The following is a 26,311-nucleotide window of genomic DNA, read 5'->3' as shown; positions in this document are numbered from 1 at the left end:
CTACCGCTCACGAACGCCTTCTTTAGTCTACTGCAGGGTCTACTTATCAGAATGATATGCGCAGGACGTAGGCCGAGAATCTCCTGGGACACTCTGACACTCCCATATAGAAGAGGCGGGTTTGCAGTCCCTGACCCCCAGTTATATTTTTAGTAGCACAGGCACAATTTGCCAATCATTGGTTTCATCCGGATGCCCAGATTCCCTATACAAAACCAGAATGTGAGCTAGTAGCCCCCATGCCATTAGAAGCCCTGCTCCCAAAGGGTGTGCCACTAGATCCACATGACATTCAACCCCTTTCTACTACCTGCTGGGCGTGGCGCAAACTTAAAATTTTGCTGGGTGGCGGCCCTCTTTATTCCTCGGCCATTCCCCTATCCAAGAACCTATTCCTCAAACTTACCTCCGAAAAGGTAGTTCAGCACTCCCTCACCAAACTAGGCTTGGACACCCTTGGTTCCTTATTCACCAAGGACGGAGCACACACCCTAAAAGAACTGTCTACACATCCTGGAATTACATATATTGACAATTTCATAGTTGCCAGACTCTTGGGCACACTTTGCTCCACTATAGCTTCCTTCCCGTCCCCACCGGCCGACTTCACCCCACTCACTCAGCTTATATATGACAAGGAAGGTACACATCTGGTTACAAAACTGTACAATACGCTTCGACAGGTTCGGGACAGAGGGGTCCGAAGCGCCGGGAAGAAGACTTGGGGAACTCGTTAACAGATCAAGAATGGGCGTTCTGCCTTGATCAAACACGGAAGGTCTCTCTCAATCATAGGCACAAACTCTCCATTTCAAATGTATACATAGGGTGTACATCACTCTGCGACAACAGCCAGATTTGACCCTACCAAACCATCCAATTGCCCTAAGTGTAGAATACTAGACGCTAACTTTGCACATATGACGTGGACGTGTCCCCGAATCATGCCCTACTGGACTGAAGTATTCTAAACAATAGCTAAAATAATCGCCACACCCCTCATTCCCTCTCCACGACTTGGCTTGTTGGGGTTGGTCAACCATATTAAACGCTGTTACCGTTGATTTGTGGGCATTTCCTTGATGCTTGCAAAAAGAGAAATAGCGGTACATTGGGGAGCTAAACACAGTCCTACGAAGGCGGCATGGATACGTAGCATGTCCCATTGCAGCTTACAGACTGATATTTCTGCCACGCTTCAACCTCCAACCTCGCAACCCAAAGATATATGGCGCGTCTACAGCTTGTATTTGCAACAGGTTCCCAACACTGCCCAAGCATCAACTACAGAACCCCACGAACCCCCTGTGAACAATGAGAACGGACTCCCTCCCCCCCCCTCACTGCCACGTGACACCCAAATACAAATGTTGTCAAATTCTTTACACCCCCTACTATGGCCCATATCCTAGAGGACACATGGTAGAGCTTCACTGCCAAGACTGCCAGTACCAGCCATTTTAGGTTGTGTGAAGATGAAATCCTCCTCCCCCAGTATTTTCCTCATGTATTGCTCTATTTTTTTTTTTGCTCGATATTTGTATTGATTAAAGTCTTTGTATCCTAATTTGTTTCTTTTTTTTTACTGTGCAATCTATGTTGATTTATTTGGTCTCAATTAACCTTTAAAAAAAAAAAGGAAAGCAATACAGAGTTGTAGGCAGCTCATCTTGTCTGTTTTTTGCAGAGTACATCCAGTATGTTTCATCAAGCTAATACGCAAAACTTTTGAAAAGTCCGAGCTAAAGCCAGATTTTGGGGCAAACAATGGTTTCAGTATCATGCAAGCATTTCTGCTGGATTTGGCATAGTGATGAAAGAAGGAATTCCAGAGGGTCTGAAAAAGTGTTATTTACCTCCATTTGGAAAGAAGACACATTAGCGAACCAAACAATACTGAAAGGGCTGCACTTTTTGCACAATAATATGAGACAAAGTTAAGGATTCCAACAGTGCTAGACAGCATGGAAAAGAAAGTCAAGAAGGTGACACACAAGCACCCGGAGTTTTCTGAAGCTTAGCATGCATGAATTAAGTATTCAATGGCTTACCTGAAGGACACAAACTCCGTGTAACGTGGCTACCCTACAGGGAGTTAGTTGATTTCCATTATTTCCAAGTCCGAGCTGACCGTTGCCATTGTAACCCCAGCCATACACCTGATGAAAAAAGGAAAGCCTTAGAAGAGAAGGAAGAATACAAACTAAATACACAATAAAAATCTCAAAGGTAAGTACCATCACAAGCCTGCTACATTGTTACTTTATGTGTATGCTTAGGCAGGAGGGATTCATATAAACCATCAAATAACAAATTAACGTGGCTTTTTTCTAACAGAAATGAGTCCGAGAATGGCAAGGAGGGGGAAGCCTGCCAAGTGTTAACTTTCAGATATCAGAGTAGGAAAAAAGTGAGAGACTTTACTTTGCAAAAATAAAATGATCTGGATAGATCTGAGATTCTGTATTATGGGACAACATATCTTGTTGAATCTAACTTGCCCTTTAACACATGAAACAAACTGTTATCCAAGTTAAGAAGGTCTAATATCAAAATTCCATAAATATATGAGAATGAGGAGACCTGTCCTACCTAATCTAGTATACAAGATGAGACATCTAGTTTACTCCAAAGAGAGCAGCGCTAAACATTGAGAAGAAATCCTGAACTACTGGTCAACTAGCTCTAGTGGATTAAATCACATGGTTAGCATTTTATTGCTGCCAGATAACAAGGGAGTGGGACTAACAACATGGGGACTAGTAGAATATCGCAAATGAGTAGGTAGCTGATAAGGCAGTTGCCATGAGAGGTCTCTAAAGTGTGGCTGAATGTTGCATTTGGCAACATTGACTGTATGTCATTGTTTCTCTATTGGCTTACATATAAAAACAGCATCTCCTCTTTCTTTCTGGATTAATCTGCTGCACTTTTTCCTTGTAATAGACAAAATAATTGTAATAAAAAAACCAACATGGATACCTCCCCATTGTCAATTACGGCCATGGAGGAAGTCTGTCCACACGCAATGCTGACCGCCACTTTACTTTGTAAGCAGTTTGATACTTTGCGAGGAGTTGGTTGGTTTGCAGTTGATCCAGATCCCACCTGACCACAGTTGTTGTAACCCCAAGCATATACCTGTTAAACAGATACAAAAAGATTTCCTTTGACATATGGTTTAGGTTTGTAGTATTAAGACAATATTTTGCACTTCAGAACCCAGAACATCCCCATCATTTCTGGCATCTCCTAGGGTACCATATTGCCCAGGAATCTTCAATCTCTATATGGAGCATGTTGATACACAACTCACAGACATGATTAACATTCACCAATCTGCGATTGGCACACAACTATATGTATAGTCTCCCTCTGCTTCATCCAAAACTTGAAATAATTCCTGCATCTCAGCAGGACCTGGATGTCCATCCTCTACGTGAAGCTTAACCCCACATAAACAGAATGTCTGCCATTCACCAAGAGCATTAAGCAACAACTAGTCAAAACCAGGGTCAATTAATTGAACATGAGTAGATTTGAACCCCAACTCTCACCAAATGCCAAGTGTCTTGGTCCTTGGCATCACCATTGCCGTCAAGGTTCATATTGCCAAGAAAATTAAAACTGTCTGGTACCAGGTCTCTGTACTAAAGAAAGTGAAACCCTTCCTCCCAGTAAGCGACCTTAGATCTGCTGTTCAAGTTTTGCACTTTTCCATATGGATCGTGGAAAAGCCATCTGCCACAGCATCTCAGGTTTTACACTAGATCCCTTAAAGGCCTCCTAAATGCTGCAGCACAGCTCCCCAAGGCCTCAAGAAATTTGATCACATTACAGGCCTTCTTCATCTAGGATCTAGAGAACATCCTCTAATTCCTCAGGACTACCCCAACGCATATCAAATTTAGGAAACAGCTAATGGCACACATATTTAAAGACCACTACACAATGGTGCAGTAAACATCCATTCTCACTCTTACAAATCAGCTACTCCTCCAATCACACCTTGACTGCATCTTTGCCCTTGATTCAGTACAGCACTCTGCTGACTTTCAGCTAGGTTTGTAATATACAAATATCACATACATACGCTCCTTGTGAGGTGAATGTAGAAAGCAACGTGTGCTACATCTCTCACTACTACTTTGTAGTGCGTGCCTTATTTTTAGCAATATAGCTTACTCCCTTCATGTTATTGTATCTCTTTGCAACATACGCTTGTAAAAAAACAAAACAGTATTCACAGGTAGTATATACCAAAGGACCACAAGTGTGTCGCACTCCTAGTCAGTCCCCTGGAGTGGTGGCCAGAAAAAAACAACAAAAAAAAGAATGAGAAATAACTCAACAGGTCAAGACAGCATGTACAAGATAATAAACGTAGGTAACACTTTCTGGTGGCTACTCCCCCTAACCATATATTTCTCACCTTTTTTATATCCCCAGGTACCAGATTGCATCCAGAAAAATTTCCAGCAGTGCTTCTACGCCGCGGGAAGTGGCATCGTGTGGCTCGGACTGGCTCCGTCCTGCCCCAGAAGTGACGGCAAGGAATCTCATATTAGCGTCACCCCTGCGCACTCACATCAGTTTCTTGGTTCTCCTTTTCCCCACCATCAGAAGCAGTGACAGTCTGCCGATTACCATCTTGAGACCTTTGTAATTGTTAAAGAGAACACTCCATAGCACATGGAGGTGGGAGGGCAGCGAGAAATCTACCGTTTAGAGTATCCATGAGAAAAAGCATTACCAAAGGTAGGTTACTTGCTCTTCTGATGGATACTTCTAACTGCAGATTCCTCAATATTTGAACAGATACCAAAGTAGTACCTCCCAAAGGTAGAGGGTCAATGAAGTGAACTTAATTCAAAAAGTCTAGCACAACCGAGCAGGCGAAGTGCCCTTGCTGGAACAGGCAGTAAAGGCAGCAGTGCTTTGTGAAGATATGCTCTGATGCCCATGTTGCAGCCATCAAGGACAAGCATCCTGAGTGCCAATACCGTCATAGCGGCCTGGCACTGCTGGAATAGGCTCACAGACCTTGAGAAGACTTATTTCTTGGCCAGGTTGAAGCAGACCTTAATGTAGAGGACTAACAACCTCAACAGAAATCTCTTCTGCACAGCCTTCCTTTTTGTTGCTACAGAAAACCCCACAAAGTGCTGATCATCCATTCAATGGGCCCTAGTACGATCAACATAGAATCAAAGCCCCCTGAGTGCACCTGATGGAGCTTCTACTCCTCTTTTAAGGGGTGACAGGAGCAAAGAATGCTGGCAGAGTAATCAACTATCAAATGTGGAGTCACAACCTTTGGTAAAAAGGCCATCATGGTTTTCCACATCAATTTGTCCTTAAAAAAGGTGATGAAGGGCAGAAGCACTGAGAGTAGCTGAATTTCACAATGAAGTGACGTAATTTGCAATGAGGAAGAAAGATCAGGGTTAAGAGAGCAAGTGAGCAACAATACATAGGCTTGAAGGGCATACAAATAAAGATCAAGACCAAGTTTACTGGTGCATCTCCAACGATTGAGAAGAAACAGGTGTCTCAAACCTGCATCTTAACTGGTGATTTAAATGAGAACAGCTGGCAAAAGCAGAAAGGCTTCAGACAAATAACAATCTACAGTGCCCACTGCAAGGCCATGCTGGGCTAAAGAAAGAATAAACAACAGTCCGTCAACCGTCACAACTGTGAGTTCTGGGTTGGCGAGGAAGAGCAGCCTGCGGCAGGACAGATTGGGATCGGTCAGCAACTATTGAAAATCTTGGGCCATCTCTCTTGAGGTCTGAATGGAGTCGTAGAGACATCCTTGACGCTGGGCCCAGTGACATTCAGGGTTCTATAGCACGGCCCACATGTGACACCTAGTGCTGTGGATAAGTAGTGAGCACCAGGCCAGGAAAACAAGAACCCTCCATTCTAATCTCACCAAGACCCAGGACCAAACTCAAAACACCAATATCATAGTCTGAATGCCCCAGCATTGCTGTGGTGGAGGAAAGGCCTAGAAATTCACCCTGTCTAGCATCACCCCAATGAATGGAAGCCTCTCTGAGGGAATTATACTTGGACTCATTTACTGTGAAACTAAACAATTTTAAGGGTTCTGCGATTCTTCAGAGGTGGTCGACAACTAATTGCGGCATGCCAGACATTCTGAATATGGGCAGCAACCACCGCCATGACTTTTATGAACACCCAAAAGGCCTGAGGTGAGACCGAAGGTAGCACAGCAAACTGAAAGTGTTATTGGCCCATCTTGAATCACAGGAAATGCCTGTGGGACTTCAGGAGAGATGCATGAAAGTACGTATTCAGCAAGTCCAGGGACACCATCCAGTCTCCTGGTCCAGGGCAGGTAGAATTCAAGCCAATGCGAGCATCCAGAATGTGTACTTCTGTGGGAAGGCAATGCATGAGCAACGGTCTAGGACAGTCATCTGATGGCACCCTTGAAGGACAAGCGTTGTACCTCGTGCAGCAGGATGGACAGATGCTCCTCCTAAATTTGTTCTGGTGTAGCAGGAAGGAGTGTTGAAGAGGAAATGAAAGGCAAGGCATAGTCCCTTTGGACAATCTGAAAGATCCATCCGTCAGATGTGAAGGATTGCCAACCTGGGACGAAACAATGAATTCTGGCTCCCTCTCACTAGGGATGAGTCTTTAAGGACAAACCAAAGTGGCTTGGTAATTGTTGCAGTGCGAAAAGAAGAGTTGGAGGCCTGGTATATCTGCTGTCCTGTGCAACGTTTGACGGTGCCACTTTCACTGCCATGAAATGATTGAAGGGTCTGCTGCATCACCAGCTCAGGAGGATGCAGTTGTCTCTGCTCTAAATGCCTTAAATAGCCTCACATTTGCAGTACTGACAGTGAAACATAGAACCAAGTAATGTGCAGTGGCTTGATTGACTTTGAAACTTTCCAGCACAAAGTTCATCATCTCTTCGAAGAGCCTGGACCTATTGAAGGGCAAGTCATCAGTGAAGCTTGCACATTCCTAGGAGACCCAGTCAAACGTGCCCTGGTGTGCAATTAAAGCAGGAGTCTGGTGCAAACTGCTTTACCAATGCAGTCTTTGGTGTCTAAACTAGCAGAGATAACATATTTTACTGCATGATTCCCAAGGATCTAATGTCTTCCAGGACCACCAGCAGGATCTAACTGGCCATATGCAATAAGGTCTTCATGTAGTGGTCAAAAATCAGGACTGAGCTTATGGACGACCGTGTCAAGCTCTCAGAAAAAAACATCTGTTTTCCAAACCGTCAAACCATTTGGACTCTCTATTGAGATTAGTCAGAAAGGAGCTAAGCTTAACGTTACTGGTCAAAGCCGGCACAATTAAACTTTCTGGGGTATGATTCTTTATAAGGAAATCTGGATCAGTGGGCGCAGGCCTTTGTCACCTGGCTACTTGTTGACTACAAGACAGAGAACATTATGGTGTTGACCATGTAGCCATCATAAGGGCATCACTGAAAGGGAGCAAATACTCTGATGTCACTGGGCTGGGTTGGACAATCTACATTAGACCATTTGTCTTGGTCTCAATGGAGGGTAACTGCAAATTGAGCACCTCAGCGGCCCTCCAAACCTCCATCATAAATGAGGCACACTCCTCTCTTGGTGGTCCATGTGGCAAGTCAACCTCCATTTGAGGAGAGTGGTCAAGCTGACTGCCTTTTGCAAGGCAAAGTATTGGCCATCATCAGTACAGTGAGGAGGACGCAAACCATCCCCATCATCATCAGTATGCTGGGGTGCTTCTATCTCTGATACAGGGTCAGAGCCAAGAGACAAAAAGAGATTTGAACCTCTGTTGATAGTTGCTTGCAGTAGAGACAAAGGGTTAGAATAAAGTAGTAAGACAAATGATTGCGTCCCGCTCGGATCAACATCAGTTCAGAGGTCTGAGGTGGATGTTGGCACCTGGTCATTGATAGCCACCTGTGGAAGGATGTAATGGGATCAGTATGGGCCCAGGTAGGAGTCCAACGAAGCTAGATGGTATTGGTGAGGGGGGGCGCCCACCAACAGCAACCCAGCAGGTTCTCTGGGGCTAAAGCATAACAGAGGGATTCAGAAACAAACAAAAGAGTTGCACTATGGCCTGGCTCACTGTAATTATGCAATTGTGCCCGCATTTTCCCGCATTTGCCACATAATCCAGCATCCGCTGCATAATCTGTAGATTTTAACAACCCAAAAATGTTTCTAATTCTTACGGTTCAAAAGTTACTAAAAAAACAGTGGAAGGCCGTTTGCAAAGGTTGACTGTTCACCTTTCTGTTACTTATTTCTTTATTTGTGTATTAAACTGGTACTACTGAGGTACAATGTTGTATGTTAACAAGTGGACAAATTAGAAAATATTGAAGCATGACACCACATATTTTGCCTATTCTTGCCACATAATTTAGTCAACTCTGATGCATAATTTGGCCCTCTTGCCACATAATCCCAGTTGCCCTGCCTATGGCTTTCTTGGAGACCTCGATTTGCTGTGGTGTCAATGATAGCCCGAGGAACAAAAATGCATAAGAACCAGCTGGGCTAAGGATTCAAATCGGATGGCGCAGACAGAAAGGAACAGACATCATCGTGCATGGGTGTGGATTATATGCGGCTCTACTTATTTACTTGCAGGGCGGCCCCAGCGCCTTGAGACCCTCACAGGTGAGTAGTGCGCTTACAACCCCGATTGATTGAACTGAGCCAGCATGGAGTCGGACGATGTCATTAACCATCTCGAGGAAGCGTTGGTGGAAAATTATCTGGTTCCATCTGGCCACGGGGAGATAGTCGAAAGGTGAGGAATCTGCGGCTTGAAGTATCCATCAGAAGTTTCATTTTTAAGTAATCTCCAGGATAAACTGATTGTACGCAATGCTATAAAGCCACACAATGCTAGACACTGTCAAACATCATGCTTTGTAGGCACAAGTGGAGTATGTTGTTACAAAAAGTAAGAAAAAGAGGCAGTCAAAAAGTTTCACTTTAAGCTTGGGCCTTCTATACTGCAAGTAAGTGCTACAAATCCAAGAAATGTACCCTAGAATGACCACAGCTGCAGAGCTTCCTACTGTACCTCTCCATCAGATGTAAGCACCATGGAGTGATGGGAGCCGCATGAGACATCTAGTGCTTTCTTAATGAGCAGGTTGGTGCAGACCTGGACAGGAGAGATCCCCTGGTTTGTAGTTCCATTTCCAAGTTGACTATATCCATTATGTCCCCATGCATACACTTCGCCATCTGTATGAATGTAATAGACTTATTACAATAAAGCAAATGCCACACACAAGATTTATGCAACGGCGGGGCCAGTGAAAATCAGAAATTCTTGGCAAATGTCAAACAGCACATATAAAATGGTGTGTTATTAGACATGAAGACATGAGGCTGCATTTCAGAGCGTCAGATATGAGGTAGCTTGGTAACACATAGTATGATTAAAAGCGATTTGCAGCTTTTGACAGGTTATTTAAAAATGCTTTTGCTAGCAGCCAAAAAATTGATGCATTATCAAACATTATTATGAACCTGTAATGGCAGTATGACTTTTTTTCTTTAGCTATACTCAGATAAGGCAAGCAAACCTATTGTCTCAGGGATTCTGCTGGCAAAGCAGAATTGTGCCTTGGGATGACAGACACAGTCCCTACATTCTGACGTCCTGTCTACCCCATCAGTACCTGTCGCCCCAAATTCTGGCTAGCTCACAGTGCTTCACCTGAACTCCTAACCTTCCCAGAGTAGCAGGTGATTTTGGCACTCTATAAAATAGCCTCTAGTCGCCAAGGGAACTTTGGAAACTGATCAACACCTTTTATCTCTCACTCATGCCATGACCTTAGTAAACAGAAGACACAAAATAAGGTTTACAATATATTTATTGAAACTATCGTAGTCCATAATGAAGCAAATGTGCAGCAATCACTAGACATACAACAAAACAAAATAATTAGCATTACTATCAGCCTATATAAAATAAATATGCCAACCATGGCAAATTATTTTTCTGTCTAGGCCTATCCTTACTGTGTAAGCAAAGGGATATATAACAGACCTCATACCTGGTGTATATGGTTAGGTAGTTCGCATCATGAGTGTAAACTCAGTTTACTCATGGCTGCATGTCAGGTTCTGCGGGTGTTCATTCTACTAGAGTCACAGATTATATGATAGGAACTGTTGTGTTGGAAGATTGCAGCTGTGCTACTGTATTATGTCTAAATAATTAGGAGTTGTTGCTGACCGAACAGAGAAAACAGTACACCATGTTGTTATGAATTCTAGGAAACTCAGGACAAAATGTGCAGCCTGAATCCTGAGAAGAATCACCGAATAACAAAACATGTACAGCGTACTTCTAAAATTATAATTATAGCACAGGCAATAATAAGTAATGCCATGTGAATAATTTTATATTCGAATAAGTATGATGTTCAGTATTAACATGAGCGAAGCAGGATTCCAGGAACCACATGGCAATACAGAGTCAGACTATAAGTCAAATAAAACATGTTTCACATTGTAAATTCGAAAGACTCTCCATCCACTCCCTTATTACTAATTCTCATTCTGTGCATGGCAGCATCTTCCACTCCTCAATAATTCATCTCCTTCATGACATTTGTACAAATTACCATCACAACTTTGATGATGTTTGTCAATGCCCCTATGTTCTAGAAAGCACATGCAAAAAGTCGGTAGCGCTCAGTCATTTGGAAGAGTAGAATATGGGCAACAAACCAAATAGATTATAAGGACCCAATTTAAACATACATTTTTTTAAAAAAATGTTTGTGAAATTTGAGGCGAATGGTACACACATGCATATAAGAACAAGGGTCAGTAAAAGATATACATATTGGAGCATATCAGATTACATTTCCAGTGCCTAGTCAAATCTACTGCCAGCATGGAAAGGATAGTGACATAGAATGGTTTTAAAGTAATCAAAGACCATTTCATAGGAACAATAGATTTATACAATAACCCAGGTCTCAATGAACCTCATATTGTGTATGATACTAAGCCGTAGTGTAGACAAATAAAACCCATAGTGAGTCTATGGATTGTAACTCTTAAGTACTCTATGCATATATTGACAATTGAGAATTGCAAGGGGAGGAAAGGAAGGCACCACAGCAAAAGTCCCCCCCAATCAAACAGTTTCCTGTTCGGCATCTAGACCAAATCAAGGGAATGCCGCGGTACACTTACCTTGTGGAGGGCCATCTACAATTTCGCTCACATTACCATCATTCCTGTTGTCCCAAGCTCCAAGCCCCTCTGTCCAAAGGCCCGCTAGTGGGCGACACCTTATTCCCCCGTGCATCCTCCCTAATTAGTGCTCTATCTTCTGCTCTGGCCCATATGTCCATATCCCCTTCTCATGTCCCCACCGTTGGACCCGCCCCAGCCTTCTATCGCATTTCTTTACTTCTTCTAGCCAAGGCCAAAGTCAGGTCCACAAATCTAGTGCCAACCTTGCGCACTTTGGGTCTAGGGAACAATTCTAAGAGGCAAACTTCGGCTGTGCAAGGGAGCGAGCGATCTAGCACCCCATTAAGTGTGGCAACTACAGTATTCCAGAAACCTTGTAACCCCGGGCAGCTCCACATCATGTGTTCAGACCCAGCCTCTGGCTCCATACATCTGAGACAAGTATGCAGATCTGCTCCATACAAGACCTGCAGTCTACAGGGGGGCAAATAAGTCATGTGTAGGTAATTAAATTGGACACATTTAAATTTACTATTCCTAGAAATAGGCTTAGGGATCCTCACAATCCTAACCCATTTCGTGTCCGACAGGTCTCTGTCCAGTAATGTTTCCCACCCTCCCCCGAAACCTTACCAGCAGTTTCATGATCATCTCAAGCTCTATAAAGCCACTTCACGAGGGGACATGCAGAGCCCAAAGTCACCAATGTCTGAAGGACGATGTAGGTTTCCACCTTTCGTCCCATATCAGTTTTCGGAGTAGGGAATCCAAGTGGTTAAACCAACAAAACAGTATCATGACAGTGAGATTTACAAAACATATAGGAGTCCGGGGGGCATGATCATCTTGGATATGGAGATGCGAGCCATGACTGCTACCTTTCTGAAAAGTCTGTCATTCAAAGTAGTCTGGCCCGCCCCTAAGCCTGTCTGTCTTAGCTTGATGTCCAGGGTTCGCATCAGATTCATTAGTGGAAAATATAGCTAGAATATACGTGACCAGACTATTGAAAATGGTTTGCCAAGGCTAGTCAGTACCAGATGGCAAATTTACAGCATTTACAGCTGTACAAAATGGCAAACATGCATTTGCATCATTTCCTTACATACAATTATACAACTAGCTTATCACTTGTAACACACATCTATTTTCTTAGGGATGCTGCTCATCACAATGTTCGCCTTGTATAGTACATTTTTGTTTCAATATCTATTCCATGGCCTCTGGGTTTCTCATCACAGCAGCTGAGATCTTGTTCTTCTTCCTTTCTTCAAGAAGATGGTGGTTTGTGTGTGAACACGGACTAAATATCGCTTCAGATTAGTCTCTGCGACAGTATGGCAAGTGTGAAGTTTTTTCATTTTTTGTCTAGTGTCCTTGGTGGTGACGTTGCAAACTTCAGCTTTCTGGTTGGAGAGTGAAACATGTGTATTCGTATGCTGGCACTTGAAAATGCTGCTTTAACACCATCATTCCTATCACAAGATCTAGGAGAACTTGCAACTGTTGTTGAGCTGTACCTGGCCTGCTCCATGTAACAACATTTCTATTCGTGGTATGCAACATGAAACTAATAGACACCTCTGTAAGGGGTGAATACAATTTACCCTGTGCAAACTGAGCTTTAAAGTTCTTGAAATCTCTCCTCTGTAGGCTTCACGGTTGCTCTCTTTGTCTCAAAGCTATCTTCGAGACTTCTCATCTCTAGAGATGATTTTAGGCTAGCTGTTTTGTGTTTACATTAAAAACCAATAAATATTAGCAGTCCTGCTGTGCTTTGCAGAGGTGTCCTTTTGATTTTACTTTGAATGTGCTCTTTTAAACCAGTGGTCCAGGGATATGTTGGTGTGGTAACCTGCAGCTTATAAAGAGGCTGAAACTGTCCACATAAGCAAACAAACATTGACAAAGGCAATAGGTTCGGACTGGGCATGATGGTGCAATAATTTTTTCACACTTTTTATTGGAAGCATATTCAGCAAAAAATAGCGGGAACAAGCACTGGCAAGGCCGGGGAGAGGATGTAACTTTATGGATAGAGCAGTCTACCTCAAAGCTGGGGAACCGGGTTCGAGTCTCGGGAGCAACGCTCAACATCCTGTGATTCTGGGCAAAACACTAAATCTCCCTGTGCCTAACAAAAATGAATGTGTCCATCTGTAATTAAACTGGTGCTCATGTAAAGCTCTCCGATACCCGATATCTTCGGGTCGAGGTCTCGCTGTAGAAAACTCTAAACTTTTTTTTAATTTTTTTTTTAAAGCCAATAGATCTGACTTTTTTTGCCAACCTATGAAGGAAGGAATGAAACATTTTGAAGTAATACAAGTAAAACATGCTGCTGTTTAAAGATGCAATGCCACCAGGCCTTGCACTGAAATGCACTACTGCTCTGATATAATGTTGCAAGTCACAGTAAAGAGAGGCTGTCCCATTGGCCCATTTTGCATGCTGTGGAAGACTGAAAGATTGAAGGAAATTGTGAATGACACGTCAAAAGACCAGAGGAAGAAGTAGGTATAAGCTTTAAAAAAATATACATATATATTATATAGCTTAGCCGTTTAGAACATGTTCACCTTCGAAGCACTCGTTCGAGTCACGAGGTATAAGGACTCCTCCTATGACTGGTAATGTGAATGGGTATCAACTACATTGTTAGATTTCCCACACGATGGGGGAGGATGGAGACGGAGCATGAAAATGTGCAAGGATGACCATGCAAGAAAAACAGCAGCAAAGAAGAAAAGTAAAAGAAAAGAAAGCAGCTACAACAACAGAAGGCTTCCGAGGAGGATGGATGCATGTGAATCTACAGCACTACATGTCACAAACACATGCTTACATGGTAAGGAAAATGCTACTTACCAGCATGCATCTGTTCTTGGCATGTAGAGCTGCAGAGTTGTACACGTAGCACTAGATCGCCACCTGGAGTTGGGCTCGGATGATTGCAGGTTGTTGTCTTGGAAGAAGTCTTTGTAGTCACGAGATAGGTGACTCCTCCCTTGGACAATACTGCGCATGGGCATCGGCTCCATCCTTAGATTGTTTTTCGCCATGATGGGAAATGATGGAGTTAGTATAAGTAAAGAAAAAAGGATGTCCACGCGTGTGCATCTAAGTAAGATGAAAAACTGGAACGGATACAAGTCCCGGGGAGGCGGGAGGGCGTGTACAACTCTGCAGCTCTACATGTCACGAACAGATGCATACTGGTAAGTAGCATTTTCCGTTCGAGGCATATGAGCAGCAGATTGTACACTTAGCATTGATCGTACAGCAGTGTCTCCCTTAACGGTGGTCCGTTGCAGTGGTTTGAAAGAGAGTTTTAAGGAAAACTTGGCCTACTGCAGCTTGCTGCTTGGCTTGCACATCAACACAATAGTGTTTAGTGAAGGTGTGTGGTGTAGACCAAGTTGCTGCCTTGCATATGTGTCCTCTAGGGGTATGTTTCCTAAGAAAGTCATAGAGTCTCCTAGCTTGCGAGTGGAGTGCAGGCTAGGAGGAACTGTTAATGTACGTTTAGCCTTTAGATAGCATATTTGTATACACTTCACAATCCACCTTGCGATCCCACCTTAAGAGATGGGGTTGCCTTTGTGTGGAGGAGAGAAAGATACAAACAGTTGTTTTGTTTTCCTAAAAGTTTTAGTTCTATCTATATAGTATAGAAGAGCTACAGTGTGTAAAGCCCTTTCTGTTACAGAGTCTGAGTTTTGGAAAAACACAGGTAACTCTACGGATTGATTTAAGTGAAAAGGAGTGATGACCTTTGGAATAAATTTTGGATTAGCTCTAAGAACCACTTTGTTAGGATGTATTTGAAAAAATGGTTCTTGTATAGTGAAAGCTTGTATCTCACTTACTCTTCTAAGAGAGGCAATTGCAACAAGGAAAGCGGTTTTCCATGTTAGGAATTGCAGTTCACATTTATGTAGAGGCTCGAAAGGGGGTCCCATGAGTCTTGTAAGGACATTGTTCAGGTTCCACACAGGAGAAGGTGGCAACCTGGGTGGGATTATTCTTTTTAATTCTTCCATGAATGATTTGATTGCAGGCACTCTGAAGAGAGACAGATGTTGTCTGTTTTGTAAATTTATTTATTTATTTATTTTGAAAGTTTTATATAGCGCGAACAGGATCTTTGCAGATATCAGAGCGCTTTACAGACAAAGGAAGAGCGTGTGAGTAAATAACAACTGGGGTGGGGAAGGTACATGTGGGAACATAGTAATCCAAATACATCAATAATGAAACAAATACAAATAATTGATAGCGTAAACACTTAGACAGGTCAGTAACACGAGTCATACAAAAATGTAGAAAAGCACAATAGATCTGAATGGTCCAACGTCTGTAATATCATCCTCAGTAATAATTCAAGTGTATTTAGCCATGAGGATAGCTTTTACTTCTTTCTTAAAAAGTATGGTAGAGGAGATGAGCCTGATTTCAGTGGGGAGTGAGTTCCAGATCCTGGGTGCCATTCCTGAGAAGGAGCGTTTATACGTTTTTTCCTTGCGGAATCTTTGGGGCTTTAGCAAGAGATTGTTTGTACCTCTGGTGTTTCTAGAGCCTCCGGAAATCGTCAGCTTCTGGGCGAGATATCCGGGTGATCTCAGGTGGACCGCCTTGTGCGTGATGCAGGCGATTTTCAGATGTATTCTGGCTTCAAAAGGCAGCCAGTTCAGGGCTCTCAGGTCAGGGGAAATGTGTGAGTGCTTTTTTGATCCGGTGATGAGTCTCGCTGCGGCGTTTAGAGAAGCTCTTATGGGTGCCGTGGTAGTTAGGGGGAGACCGCAGAGGGCGATGCTGCCGTAATCTATTCGGGGGATGACTAGAGCTTGTACCGCAGTTTGGAAATCTTTGGCTGGAAGGAAGGGTTTGAGTTTCCTTAGGGTATTGATCTGGTAGTTCGCCCCCTTAGTTGCTTTGTTGATGTGTTCCTGCATGTTGAGGTTGGTGTCAAGTGTTATGCCTAGAGATTTTGCTGAGTCTACGATAGTGGGGTGAACATTGAGTGCGGTTAGGTGTTTAAGCCAGGTTTGTGTGGTAGTGATCTTCGCAGGGGGTGAGATCAAGAGGAACTCTGTTTTAAGAGCATTGAGTTTGAGATGATTAGCGGCCAACCATGATTGGGTGCTTCTGATCGTTGAGTTCAAGAGCATAATGTCTTTGGGTGATTGTACTTTGAGATAAAGTTGGGTGTCATCGGCGTACATGTGGAATTGAATATTGGATGCCTGTAGCAAGGTGGTGAGAGGTTCCATAACTAGGTTAAACAAAGTTGGGGATAGGGAGGATCCTTGTGGGACGCCTAGCGATACCGGTATTGGAGAAGACATCAAGTTGTTACTCTTGAATTTCTGCGTTCTGTTGTGTAAAAAGGACGTAAACCACTTGAGCACAGTTCCAGATATACCCATTCTTGTGTTTAAGAGCTCGAGTAAGTTCTCATGTTTGACGGTGTCGAATGCAGAAGAGAGATCCAGAAGGATAAGGAGGCAGGTATCGTTTTGGTCCAAGATTTGGAGGGCATCGTCAATTATGTGAATCATAGCAGTTTCTGTACTGTGGTCCGCTCTGAAGCCTGATTGATGGGGGTTGAGCAGATCAAACTGATTAATGTGTCTAGTCAATTGAGTTTGTGCGCATTTTTCCAGCAATTTGGCAAGAGTCGGAATATTGGTAATGGGACGGTAATTATTTAGATCAGAGGGGTCGGCTGTAGGTTTCTTTAGTAGCGGTGTGACTTGTCCAACTTTGAGGGAGTCGGGGATGGTCCCTTGTTGAAGTGAGCTGTTGATAATTTTAGTCCAGAGTGGGAGGAGCGACGGGGTAAGGTCTTTGACAGCGTTGGCAGGAAGGGGGTCTGAGAGGTGGTTGGCTGGTTTCACAGTGCTGAGTAGTCTACCAATTTCTTCTTCCGAGTAGGTGGCAAAGGATGACCATGTAGCATTGTTTTTAGGTTCAGTGGGTGCTGTGCAGAGGGGTTTGGGGTAGAGACTTACATCAATGAGGAGATCGTTCTTTATGTTGTCGGTTTTTTGGATAAAGAAAGAAGCGAAGTCTTCACAGGAGGGTGCTTCGCCAAGAGTGCTGAGAGGTTGGGGTTGTTCCTTGGATTGTGTTCTGATTAGCTCAAACAGCTTTCTCGGACGATTTTTGGCTTGGTCGAGCTGGCGGCTGAAGAAATCTGATTTTGAGCGTTTTATTTTCCTGAAGTAGGCATTTCTCTTTTTCTTCAGCGTTTTTAAGTGCAGTGCGAAGGGGGCTGATCTCCAAGTGCGCTCTGCCATTCGCATGGCCCGTCTATCGTCATTGAGACTCCCGTCGTACCAAGGATTGGACATCTTTGTGGATGCTCTTTTTAGCTGCATAGGTGCAGCCTCGTTAACTATGGAGGTCATCGCGTTGAGGTAGTGATCCGTCAAGGATTGAACATCCGTAACGCCAGTGGGAGGAAGTAATATATTGCAGCTGTTGGGGGGTAGAGAGTTTGGGTTGAGTTTTTTCAGGTCCCTTTTCCAGACTTTGGGCTTGATGGATTGAGCCGGGTTAAATTTAACTTTTTCGTTGATGAAGAACGTGACAATGTGATGATCTGACCAGTCACAGGGTTGGATAGATTCGAGTTGGATAGAGTCCTCTTTGGAGATGATAAGGTCAATGATGGAGCCTTTCTTGTGAGTCGGACTGTTGCATATTTGGGTGAGGTCAAGGGCGTCGAGGAAGTTTTTAAGGCTATTTACCACTGCGTCATTCTGATCGTTCCAGTGAAGGTTGAAGTCACCAAGGTATATTTGTGTGTGTTGTCGCCCTGAATTGGTAGTGATCAAATCCATGATTTGTTGCGAGAAGGCAAAGTTGTCTCCAGGTGGGTGGTAGATGCCGTGTAGAGAGCACATCGGTTTGCCCTCACTGATAATATCTAGGCAAATGTATTCACAGGAGGTTAGGGAGGGTAGGGAGGGAGAGGTTACTTTCAAGACAGAGAGGTTACTCCTGTGTATACATGCGATTCCCCCACCTTTTTGACCAACCCGGTCTAGTCTGGTGATGTGGTAGTTGGGGGGAACCAGTATGTCCAGTATGGGTGTAGAGGATTCAGTTAACCAGGTTTCAGTCATGATGATTAGGTCAAGGTCCAGTGATGAGATGAGATCAGCGATTGCAGAGGAGTGCCTAGAGGCCAACCTGCAGTTGAGGAGGGTGCATTTGAGACGGGGTGTGTCGAGGGTGGAAGGGGGTTCTAGAGAAAGGGGGACTTTTCTCAGGTTACTAAGGATAGACATTCTGTTGGTTTGCGTGGGGGGTCTAAGGGGATTTGGAAGAATCGTTGGAATGGCGCGGAGTGTGGAGAGTGTGTTGTTAAGGGGAGCTGGGTCGTAGGAGCGGAGGAGGGTAACTGTGTCGAGGTCCGAAAGTGTGTTGCAGGAGCGATGGGGACGGTTTTCCCGATTGCGAACAGGGATTGAGGTCCAGTGCGGGGGGCGTTGAGTGCACGAGTCAGCCGACCAGGTGGAGGTCCTGTTGGGAAGGGTGGTGCTGGTGTAGGCGGGTGCGGGGTGTCTGGGATGTGCGCAGAGTAGTTGTTTGATGATGTGCATGTCTTGTTTGAGCTTGAGGAGGGTGGTGGGTGAGGAGTGTCTGGAATGCGTGCCGAGTAGTTGTTTGATGATGTGAATGTCCTCTTTGAGCTGGAGGAGGGAGGCCATAACGTAGTCTAGTGTGGGATTCGTGTTGGTAGTGGGTATTGGAAGGTCGTGGTAGGATGACATAGTATGGGGGAGGGTATTGGTGGTTGTTGGAGAGTGCATGGTGGAGGATGGGCGTGAATAAGTGGTGATGGGGGCGCATGTAGGGTATTGGGGGGTGAGAACGGGAGGGGAAGTGTGATTGTATGTTCTTTTTTGTGAAGTCGGAGTTGAAGTGATAGAGGCGTGCTCGATGTGGTTGGTTAATGGGTGGAAGTGGGGGCTGAGAGTGGGGGGGAATAAGGGGTAGGGTTTGTCTGTATGCGTGTCGGTCTGGTGCTGAACGTGGTTGGGCGGATTGTGGGTGGGAGCTGTGATGTCATGGGTGAGAAGAATGGGAATGTGGGCTGGTGAAAGGGGGGAGGGGGTAAGGTTGGTGTGTGTGGGTGACATAACTGTGTCTGTGATTGAGGGGTGTGGGGTAATAACCGTAGGTGGGTGTATGACTAAGGTGCCGGTGGTAGGGGAGAGGCGTGCGTTCATTTGGGGCTGAGGTAGGTTAGAGGCGTTGTTGTTGGGAGCTGTGTTGTCAGGGGATAGAGGAATGGGAGTGGTATGAAAGGAAGTCCGGGTATTGGTGGGACGGGGGGGGTACGGCTGGTGTGTGTCGGGGAGAGATCAAAGTCTGTGATCGATGAGTGTGAAGTGGATGCAATAGGTGGGTGGTTGACGGCGGTGCCGGTGGTGGAGGAGAGGTGCGTGTCGTTTAGGGACTGAGTTGGGTTAAGGGTGATTGGACTAAGTGGGGTCCGTGGATTGGAGAGGTGCTGTACGAAAGTTGGGAACAGGTTGTCAAGTAGTTCCAGGTTCCTGTCTGTGGATTGGATTAGGACAATCCCGTTGTTATAGATAGTGATGGAGGTTCTGCCTGGGAAGAGTTGGGATGGTGTGATGGAGAGTGTTTGGCCATGAGCGGATTTCCTGGTAATGGATACGGTGAGTAAAGAGAGGAACGTTTTTCTCCATAGAGCACTGCGTGCGGTGTGGAAGATGATATCAATGTTTACTGCACCATTGACCGGTGAGTGGTAGGTGTCTGCAAAGGGTACTTCAGGGTGGGACCTCAGTAAGTTGTGTTTAAAACGTTTAGCTGCTTTTTTGGTGAGTGCGGGTGGGTAGTTGATTCTGTATGTGTGCTTGCCGATGAGCTCCATGTTGGGGTGATGGAGTAGGTAGGTGTGGGAGGGTGCCCGGTAATCGCCGGTTGCAGGGACTGAAGTACCACTAGTGGGCGGCCAAAGTGTATGCTGTAGTAGTCAATGCAAACAGGGGTAAGATCTGTAGTGGGTGCGGGTTGCACAGATGTAGGGTGTACAATAATGATATACGGGGGCAGAGTACAATCACATGCACTAATAACCCATTGCCTATAACAACAGTGGCATTAATGAGCAGCCAGAGTGTATGAGGTAGTAGTTGGTGCAAAAAGGTATGGACACTTGGAATGGGAGCAGGTTATATAACTGTAGCAGGTCAATAAAAGCAATTATTCGGTGCATTACAGTGAAGTCGTAGTGGGTAACAAACATGTACAGCATAAAATATAGGTATAATACTGATGATGTGCTGGACTGAAATACTGATGCAGATAGTAAAACGCCTGAATCAAAAGTGACAAAAGTGAGAAGACAAAAATGGGTGCTTCAGAATAAATGAGGTGCATGAAACAGTAGCAAGATAGAGTTGCAACAAAGTTATATGCTATATAACAATAGTGCGTAGTCAAAAATAAGTGAGGTATATGAATCAGTAGTAACATACAAGATAGAGCAAGATAGAGTTGCAACAAAGTTATATGCTATATCACAATAGTGCGTAGTCAAAAATAAGTGAGGTATATGAATCAGTAGTAACATACAGTTGCAGCCAAAAAATAAATGAGGTATATTAATCAGTAGTAACATACATTTGCGACCAAAAAAAATTATATGTGTCCTATAGTGACACTAGTGAGCAGCCAAAATATATGAGGTAGCAATTGGTGTATAAAGGTGCAGAGAAAGTGGGATGTGCAGTATACCATTAGGAATATAGACATATAGTGACACCGTAAAAGGCGAACACCCTATCATAATCTTGCGTGTAAACATATGATGCAAGTATATGAGGTAGCTTTGGTGCATTACAGTTGACTAAAAAGTGAAGTGTGCAAGATACAAATAGGCATATACATAAAGTACCACTGTAGTAAGGTGGACATTTGATCGTGAGGTATGACTAGTCAATGAAGGTCGCCAGGGATAGACAGACCAAGATGGCCGAACCGCTGGGGGAGATAGAGAAGTTAGTCCTCTGTCTGCTGCTATTACTTTAAGCACAGGGAAGGGCAGTTTCACATTCCGTTGGAGCAAGCACTGCTCGTAGCATGCTGGGAGGGAGGCTTATCTCTACTTCTGGTGGACATGTGTGGAGGAGTTGAGCTGAAGAGCCTCGTGGACATCAGGGGCCTCGATGGGATTTATTACGACAGTTTTATGGCCCCAGCCATTTTGAACAAAGGGGATAGTTTAGGATGTGAGTAGGCGGTTGGGGAGAAGTAAATACCTTATATACCAGCCAGCAGAGATTATCAGGTTGCTGTTGCCATCTTTAATCGAGTTGTATATAGGGCTGTATGTAGGGCTGGAGGGGGGTCTCTCTCATAGCCCTCCGATTACACTGTCTCTCCAGCCTCCGATAGCTGGCTCCACTCAACAAACTTCCCTCCTGATCCCGTTAGTGTGCTGCGTCTGATGTGTGAGGTGTGGGCTGATCGCTTCACTGGCACACCAGCCCCCTTCTGCCGAGGAGCGGGGGGGGGGGGGGGGGGGGGGGAGGGCCTCACCCAGCCTTCTGCCTCACCCAGCCCTCTAATGCCACCTCGCTTCCACCGCTGTTGGGCCGACGGTACTGTTTCACTCGAGATCCCTGCTCAACCAGCGCAACAGCCCACGCCTCCCGGTCCTCCGAAGGCGCAGCGAATTCAATGATGTGGTGCAGGCGGCTCCTCTCTGCCACTCCCCGCCGATCGCAGCAACCGGCGCAGCAACCCGCGCCTCTGCCTTGGAGCCGTCGGGGGGAGGGGGGCCACTCACAGCTCCCCAGTGCCGCTGCTAATCCTTCTGCTGCAGTGCGGTCCGATCAGCAATCCCCGGTGCCGGTTGCACGTTGCACTCAGCCGGTTCCCGGATCCTCCGGTGGAGCCCCAGCCGCCCAGTCCCGGCCCGTTGCACTCAGCAGGTTCCCGGATCCTCCGGTGGAGCCCCAGCCGCCCAGTCCCGGCCCGTTGCACTCAGCAGGTACCCGGATCCTCCGGTGGAGCCCCAGCCGCCCAGTCCCGGCGACGCGACGGGGGAATGTCCAGAGCCAGGTCGAGGGGTTTTGCAGGCACCCACCTTCGCCAACCAGCCTGACTCGTCAACCCGCTATGGCTCTGCAGTCTCCCGGCGCCCCAGCCGCCCGGTCCTGGCGACGCGATGTAGGTGTCCGAAGGCGAGTGTCCAGTGGCAGGTCGTGGGGCTCCCCAGGCTCCAACCTCCGTCAATCCTCCGATCAGGCCAGCAATCCAGTTACTTGTAGTGATCCAGTTACTTGTTCCAGTTACTTTTTCTGCTTCTGGTGGGTGCTGACCGGGATGATGCCCGCAACGGGATCCCAAGCACTGGGAGCTCTTCACAGGAGCTCCTACCAGACGCCTGCACCTTGCAGCTGCAATTGCTGCAAGGTGCAGGCGTATGGAAGAATATGCTAAATTAGACCTTTGTAGATGTAAAAGGTAACAAATGATATTCTGGATGGAAGCATCCAGGGGATCAATTTGATTATTTCTGCAATATATTGCGAATCTTTTCCATTTAGCGGCATAACACGCTGTGGTAGTGGGTTTCCTAGCCTCTTTAATGATGTTCATACAGTCTGGTGGTGGGTTTAGATAACCAAACTCTAAGACTTCAGGAGCCAGATCGCAAAATTCAGTTGTTTTGAGTCTGGGTGTCTGATTTCTCCATGGTTCTGTGTTAACATGGAGGGTGAGAGTTGTAACTTTTGATGTGGAACCAGAGAGAGATCCAACAGTGTGGTGAACCATGGTTGGCATGCCCATGAGGGAGCTACCAGGATTAGTTTGAGAGACGGTTGTCTGAGCTTGCGCACTACTAATGGAATCCGTGGGAGAGGCGGAAAAGCGTATGCAAATCTGCCTGACCAGTTCATCCATATCGCATTGCCCTTGGACAATGGGTGTGGAAATCTGGCAGCGAAGGTTGGGCATTTTGCATTTTCGTGGGTGGCAAACAGATCTATGTGTGGATGACCCCACCTCTGGAAGAATGGCTGAAGAACTTGTGGATGTAGTTCCCATTCGTGAATCTGTTGTGACTGCCGACTTAACAGATCTGCTATCTGATTGTGAACTCCTGGAAGGTGTTCTGCCAACAGATGTATATTTTGAGGAATGTCCCATCTCCAAATGTTCTGTGCAAGCTGGGACAGTTGCAGAGAGTGTGTACCCCCTGTTTTTGTATATAGTAAAGGTTGACTGGTCACCTTTCTCACCACTGCATTTGCATGTTACACTGGGATTAATGAGGCGAAAGCTTTCGAGAGACTATTAGTATGTGTAAAAATAATAAAGTATCACTGCAGTCTTTTTTGCTGCATAATTTAGTCAACACTGCAACATAATGTTGTCCTCCATTGCTGCATAATTGCAGTGGCCCCAAAGCAGGCAGCACATGCTAAAAGTGCTTGTGTATGAAGCAGAGAGACCATGAAGTTTGTGAGCTTAGCAGCATATTTATGGGAATGGTGGGGCTGGGCAGCACAGCAAGTTACTGTGCTGCACTGCCCTGTATCACAGGGAAAGGGCAAGCATGCACGGTATTTATCCAATATTGTGAATTCCTGTAATTTCCCCCTGCGCTGGCACCATTTCGACAGTCTAGCACCAAGGCAGGCACCCTTGACCCATGGTGCAAGGGTGCCTCCGTTGCATGCAGGATTGCTTTGGTACAGGAAGGGGCACCATCCTGCACAAAAACAATCTTGAGAGGCTTTTCCCTCTTTCTATGTGTGCTGTAGAATAAAGCACCCTTTGAAAGAGGAAAAAAAAAACAAGGAGAAATAAAGATATTTCTCATAGTTATGCCTCCCCTGGGGCAGCACAAGATTTTGACGCATTCCCAGGATTACAAGTCCTTGTAAATCTGTGAATGCATCAAAAACTGTGGGAGTTACGTGGGAGACTTTTATTGTTGCAGGAAAACTATTGGGTTTACAAGGAACTCTGCAGTGATTTATGCATTTTTAAAAGTGAGTCATAATGCTGCACAGTTCTGCTGGTTTTGTTACTGGGGGCCGATGTTGCAGCATTGCTGCAAAACCAGTCCCCAGTTACAAAATCAGTCTCCCATGCAACACCTACCGCAACACCTCCCTTGCACACAGTAAGGCAATGCAGCAGTTTGTGCTGCGTTGCACTACTCAATATCTATGAAGTTGTTTAAAGACATGCTAAGTGGCTTTACGTGGCTTTTAAAACAGGACTTGGAGCTCTGCATTGTGCATGTACCACATAGCAAGGTGCAAGCATGACGCAAGGCCCTTCAATACATGCTCCTTTGTCTGGTGTGCATGCATATTCTGCATTGCAAATCCCTGGTGAATACTACTGGAATAATACCAATGGAGGCACCAATGGGTGAGGTGGACTGGCCCCAAGGGTCCTGTGACCTCAGTGACAAAGTAACTGCTGCTCTAGGGTGTGCTGCTTTGTAGGCCTGCCCACAAGACTGGAGGTGAACTTCAGTATGGATTGTGGTGGACAGGGCTTCAAGGTTAACCCACACTGGCCACCGGTAGGGTTCACCTGCTGGTGCTAAGTGACCAGGGCTTCTAAGGTCTAGTAAGGCCTTCTAAACTCGATCATGGGAATGTGCTCCCTCAGGAGTGGTCTGATGGACTAGGCATGAAGGCTGAACCAGGATCCCCAGTTCCAAATTCTGTAGCTCTGGCCATAGTGCCACATCCTACCACCACCAAACACCCTTTTGCCCCACTGAGTGAAACTCGCACTGTCCCAGCGGACCTTACTAAATAGGGAAAGGGTGGGGCTTCCCGCAGAGCAGCTGCACCCCTTGACTCTGTGGGGCTGTGCCCGGAAGGAGGCATGCACAGTGGGAGGTGGGCAATGTATAAGCATTGTGCCCTTACATGAAGCGTGTGCCGTAATGCTGAAACGGTTGAAAACTGTGGACGTAACACAGTTAATTTCATATCTTCACGTACCACTGAGTCACATGTAGCTTGTCTGTCTGTGACAAGACGGCATAAGGCCGTTGCCGAGTGTACACCCACTAGGAGAGCATAAAATTACATTAAACGTTTCAAATGAGGTCACAATTCTGAAGGGGTGGTGGGCAGGTCGTCAGAATATAAAGGCATGCGTGCACACACACTCTCCCCACCACTCCATCCGCCCACAAACTTACCAAAACTCCCATGCGAGGCTGATCTTGAATATACCACATTAGTTGTATTGGGGAGTCTGTAATACACACGCGTTTATGACACCTCAATCTAATGATACGTGCTATACAGTACGTTGCAAATATTACTTTGAGCTATGAAGCCCTTTGTAGCCTTTGATGATACATTTTCACTTGGTGATCTTGCAAAAATGGGATGATCAGTGTCGATGCTATTGGGTGCATACGAGTTCCTCACCCCAGTGTAGACGTTGGAGAGGTACAACTGACTGGCCTGGTCCGTGCAAATGATTGCAGGCACCCTCGACGTGACCCCATTAAGGTCGCAGCCACAGAACTAGGAAACACTAGAGTAGATTACCATTTCTGGAGGGTCACTGCTGGACAACAAATATAGGTTGACTGTAAGATAATTACGGTGTGAGGAAAAATAGAGCTGTTAAAGATACTCTTCTTTTCTGCATTATTTATTATCTGGTCATTGCATACACCAGGCCCAGATTGCATTGCAGCTTACAGCCCGAGTCTGTTCAGAACATTACCAAACCCACGAAAGAGAATAAATAATGAGTGAAGGAAAGCCAGAGACTCAAGAGAAACACATTTGGATTAATAAGAAATAATGGTCTACGGCAGCGGTTCGTAACCTTTTGACTTCTCTGGAACCCACCGAATCGACCCAGGCCTAAGCTATATCCATGCTGTGAACCGCCATGACATACACAAAAATACAGAAATAGATATAAATCAAACAACAACAGAAATTATTACCTACATATTTCTTTCACGTCATCCTTTTGTGATCAGTGTCTATCACATGTTCATGCGTGTTCACTCCCCGCAT

At 45.3% G+C, this 26,311-nt stretch overlaps 1 protein-coding gene across 5 annotated transcripts in view; it reads right to left on the bottom strand.

Moving 5' to 3' along the window:
- The window catches only part of RCBTB1 (RCC1 and BTB domain containing protein 1), a 324,966-nt gene that overhangs the window by 198,702 nt on the left and 99,953 nt on the right, over nt 1-26,311 (bottom strand). For all 5 annotated transcript variants that reach the window (XM_086934962.1, XM_086934964.1, XM_086934966.1 and 2 more), the window contains 3 exons: nt 9,100-9,266; nt 2,983-3,141; nt 2,052-2,159 (listed from right to left, as the gene is read on the bottom strand). In XM_086934962.1, the coding sequence (XP_086791088.1) occupies nt 2,052-2,159; nt 2,983-3,141; nt 9,100-9,266 (434 nt within the window). The remainder of the gene's footprint in view (nt 1-2,051; nt 2,160-2,982; nt 3,142-9,099; nt 9,267-26,311) is intronic.

The sequence above is a fragment of the Lissotriton vulgaris genome, chromosome 8 (genome assembly GCF_964263255.1).
Source record: "Lissotriton vulgaris chromosome 8, aLisVul1.2, whole genome shotgun sequence".
NCBI classification, from domain to species: domain Eukaryota; kingdom Metazoa; phylum Chordata; class Amphibia; order Caudata; family Salamandridae; genus Lissotriton; species Lissotriton vulgaris.
The sequence above is the reverse complement of the archived record's forward strand: the minus strand, read 5'-3'. Positions and strand labels throughout refer to the sequence as shown.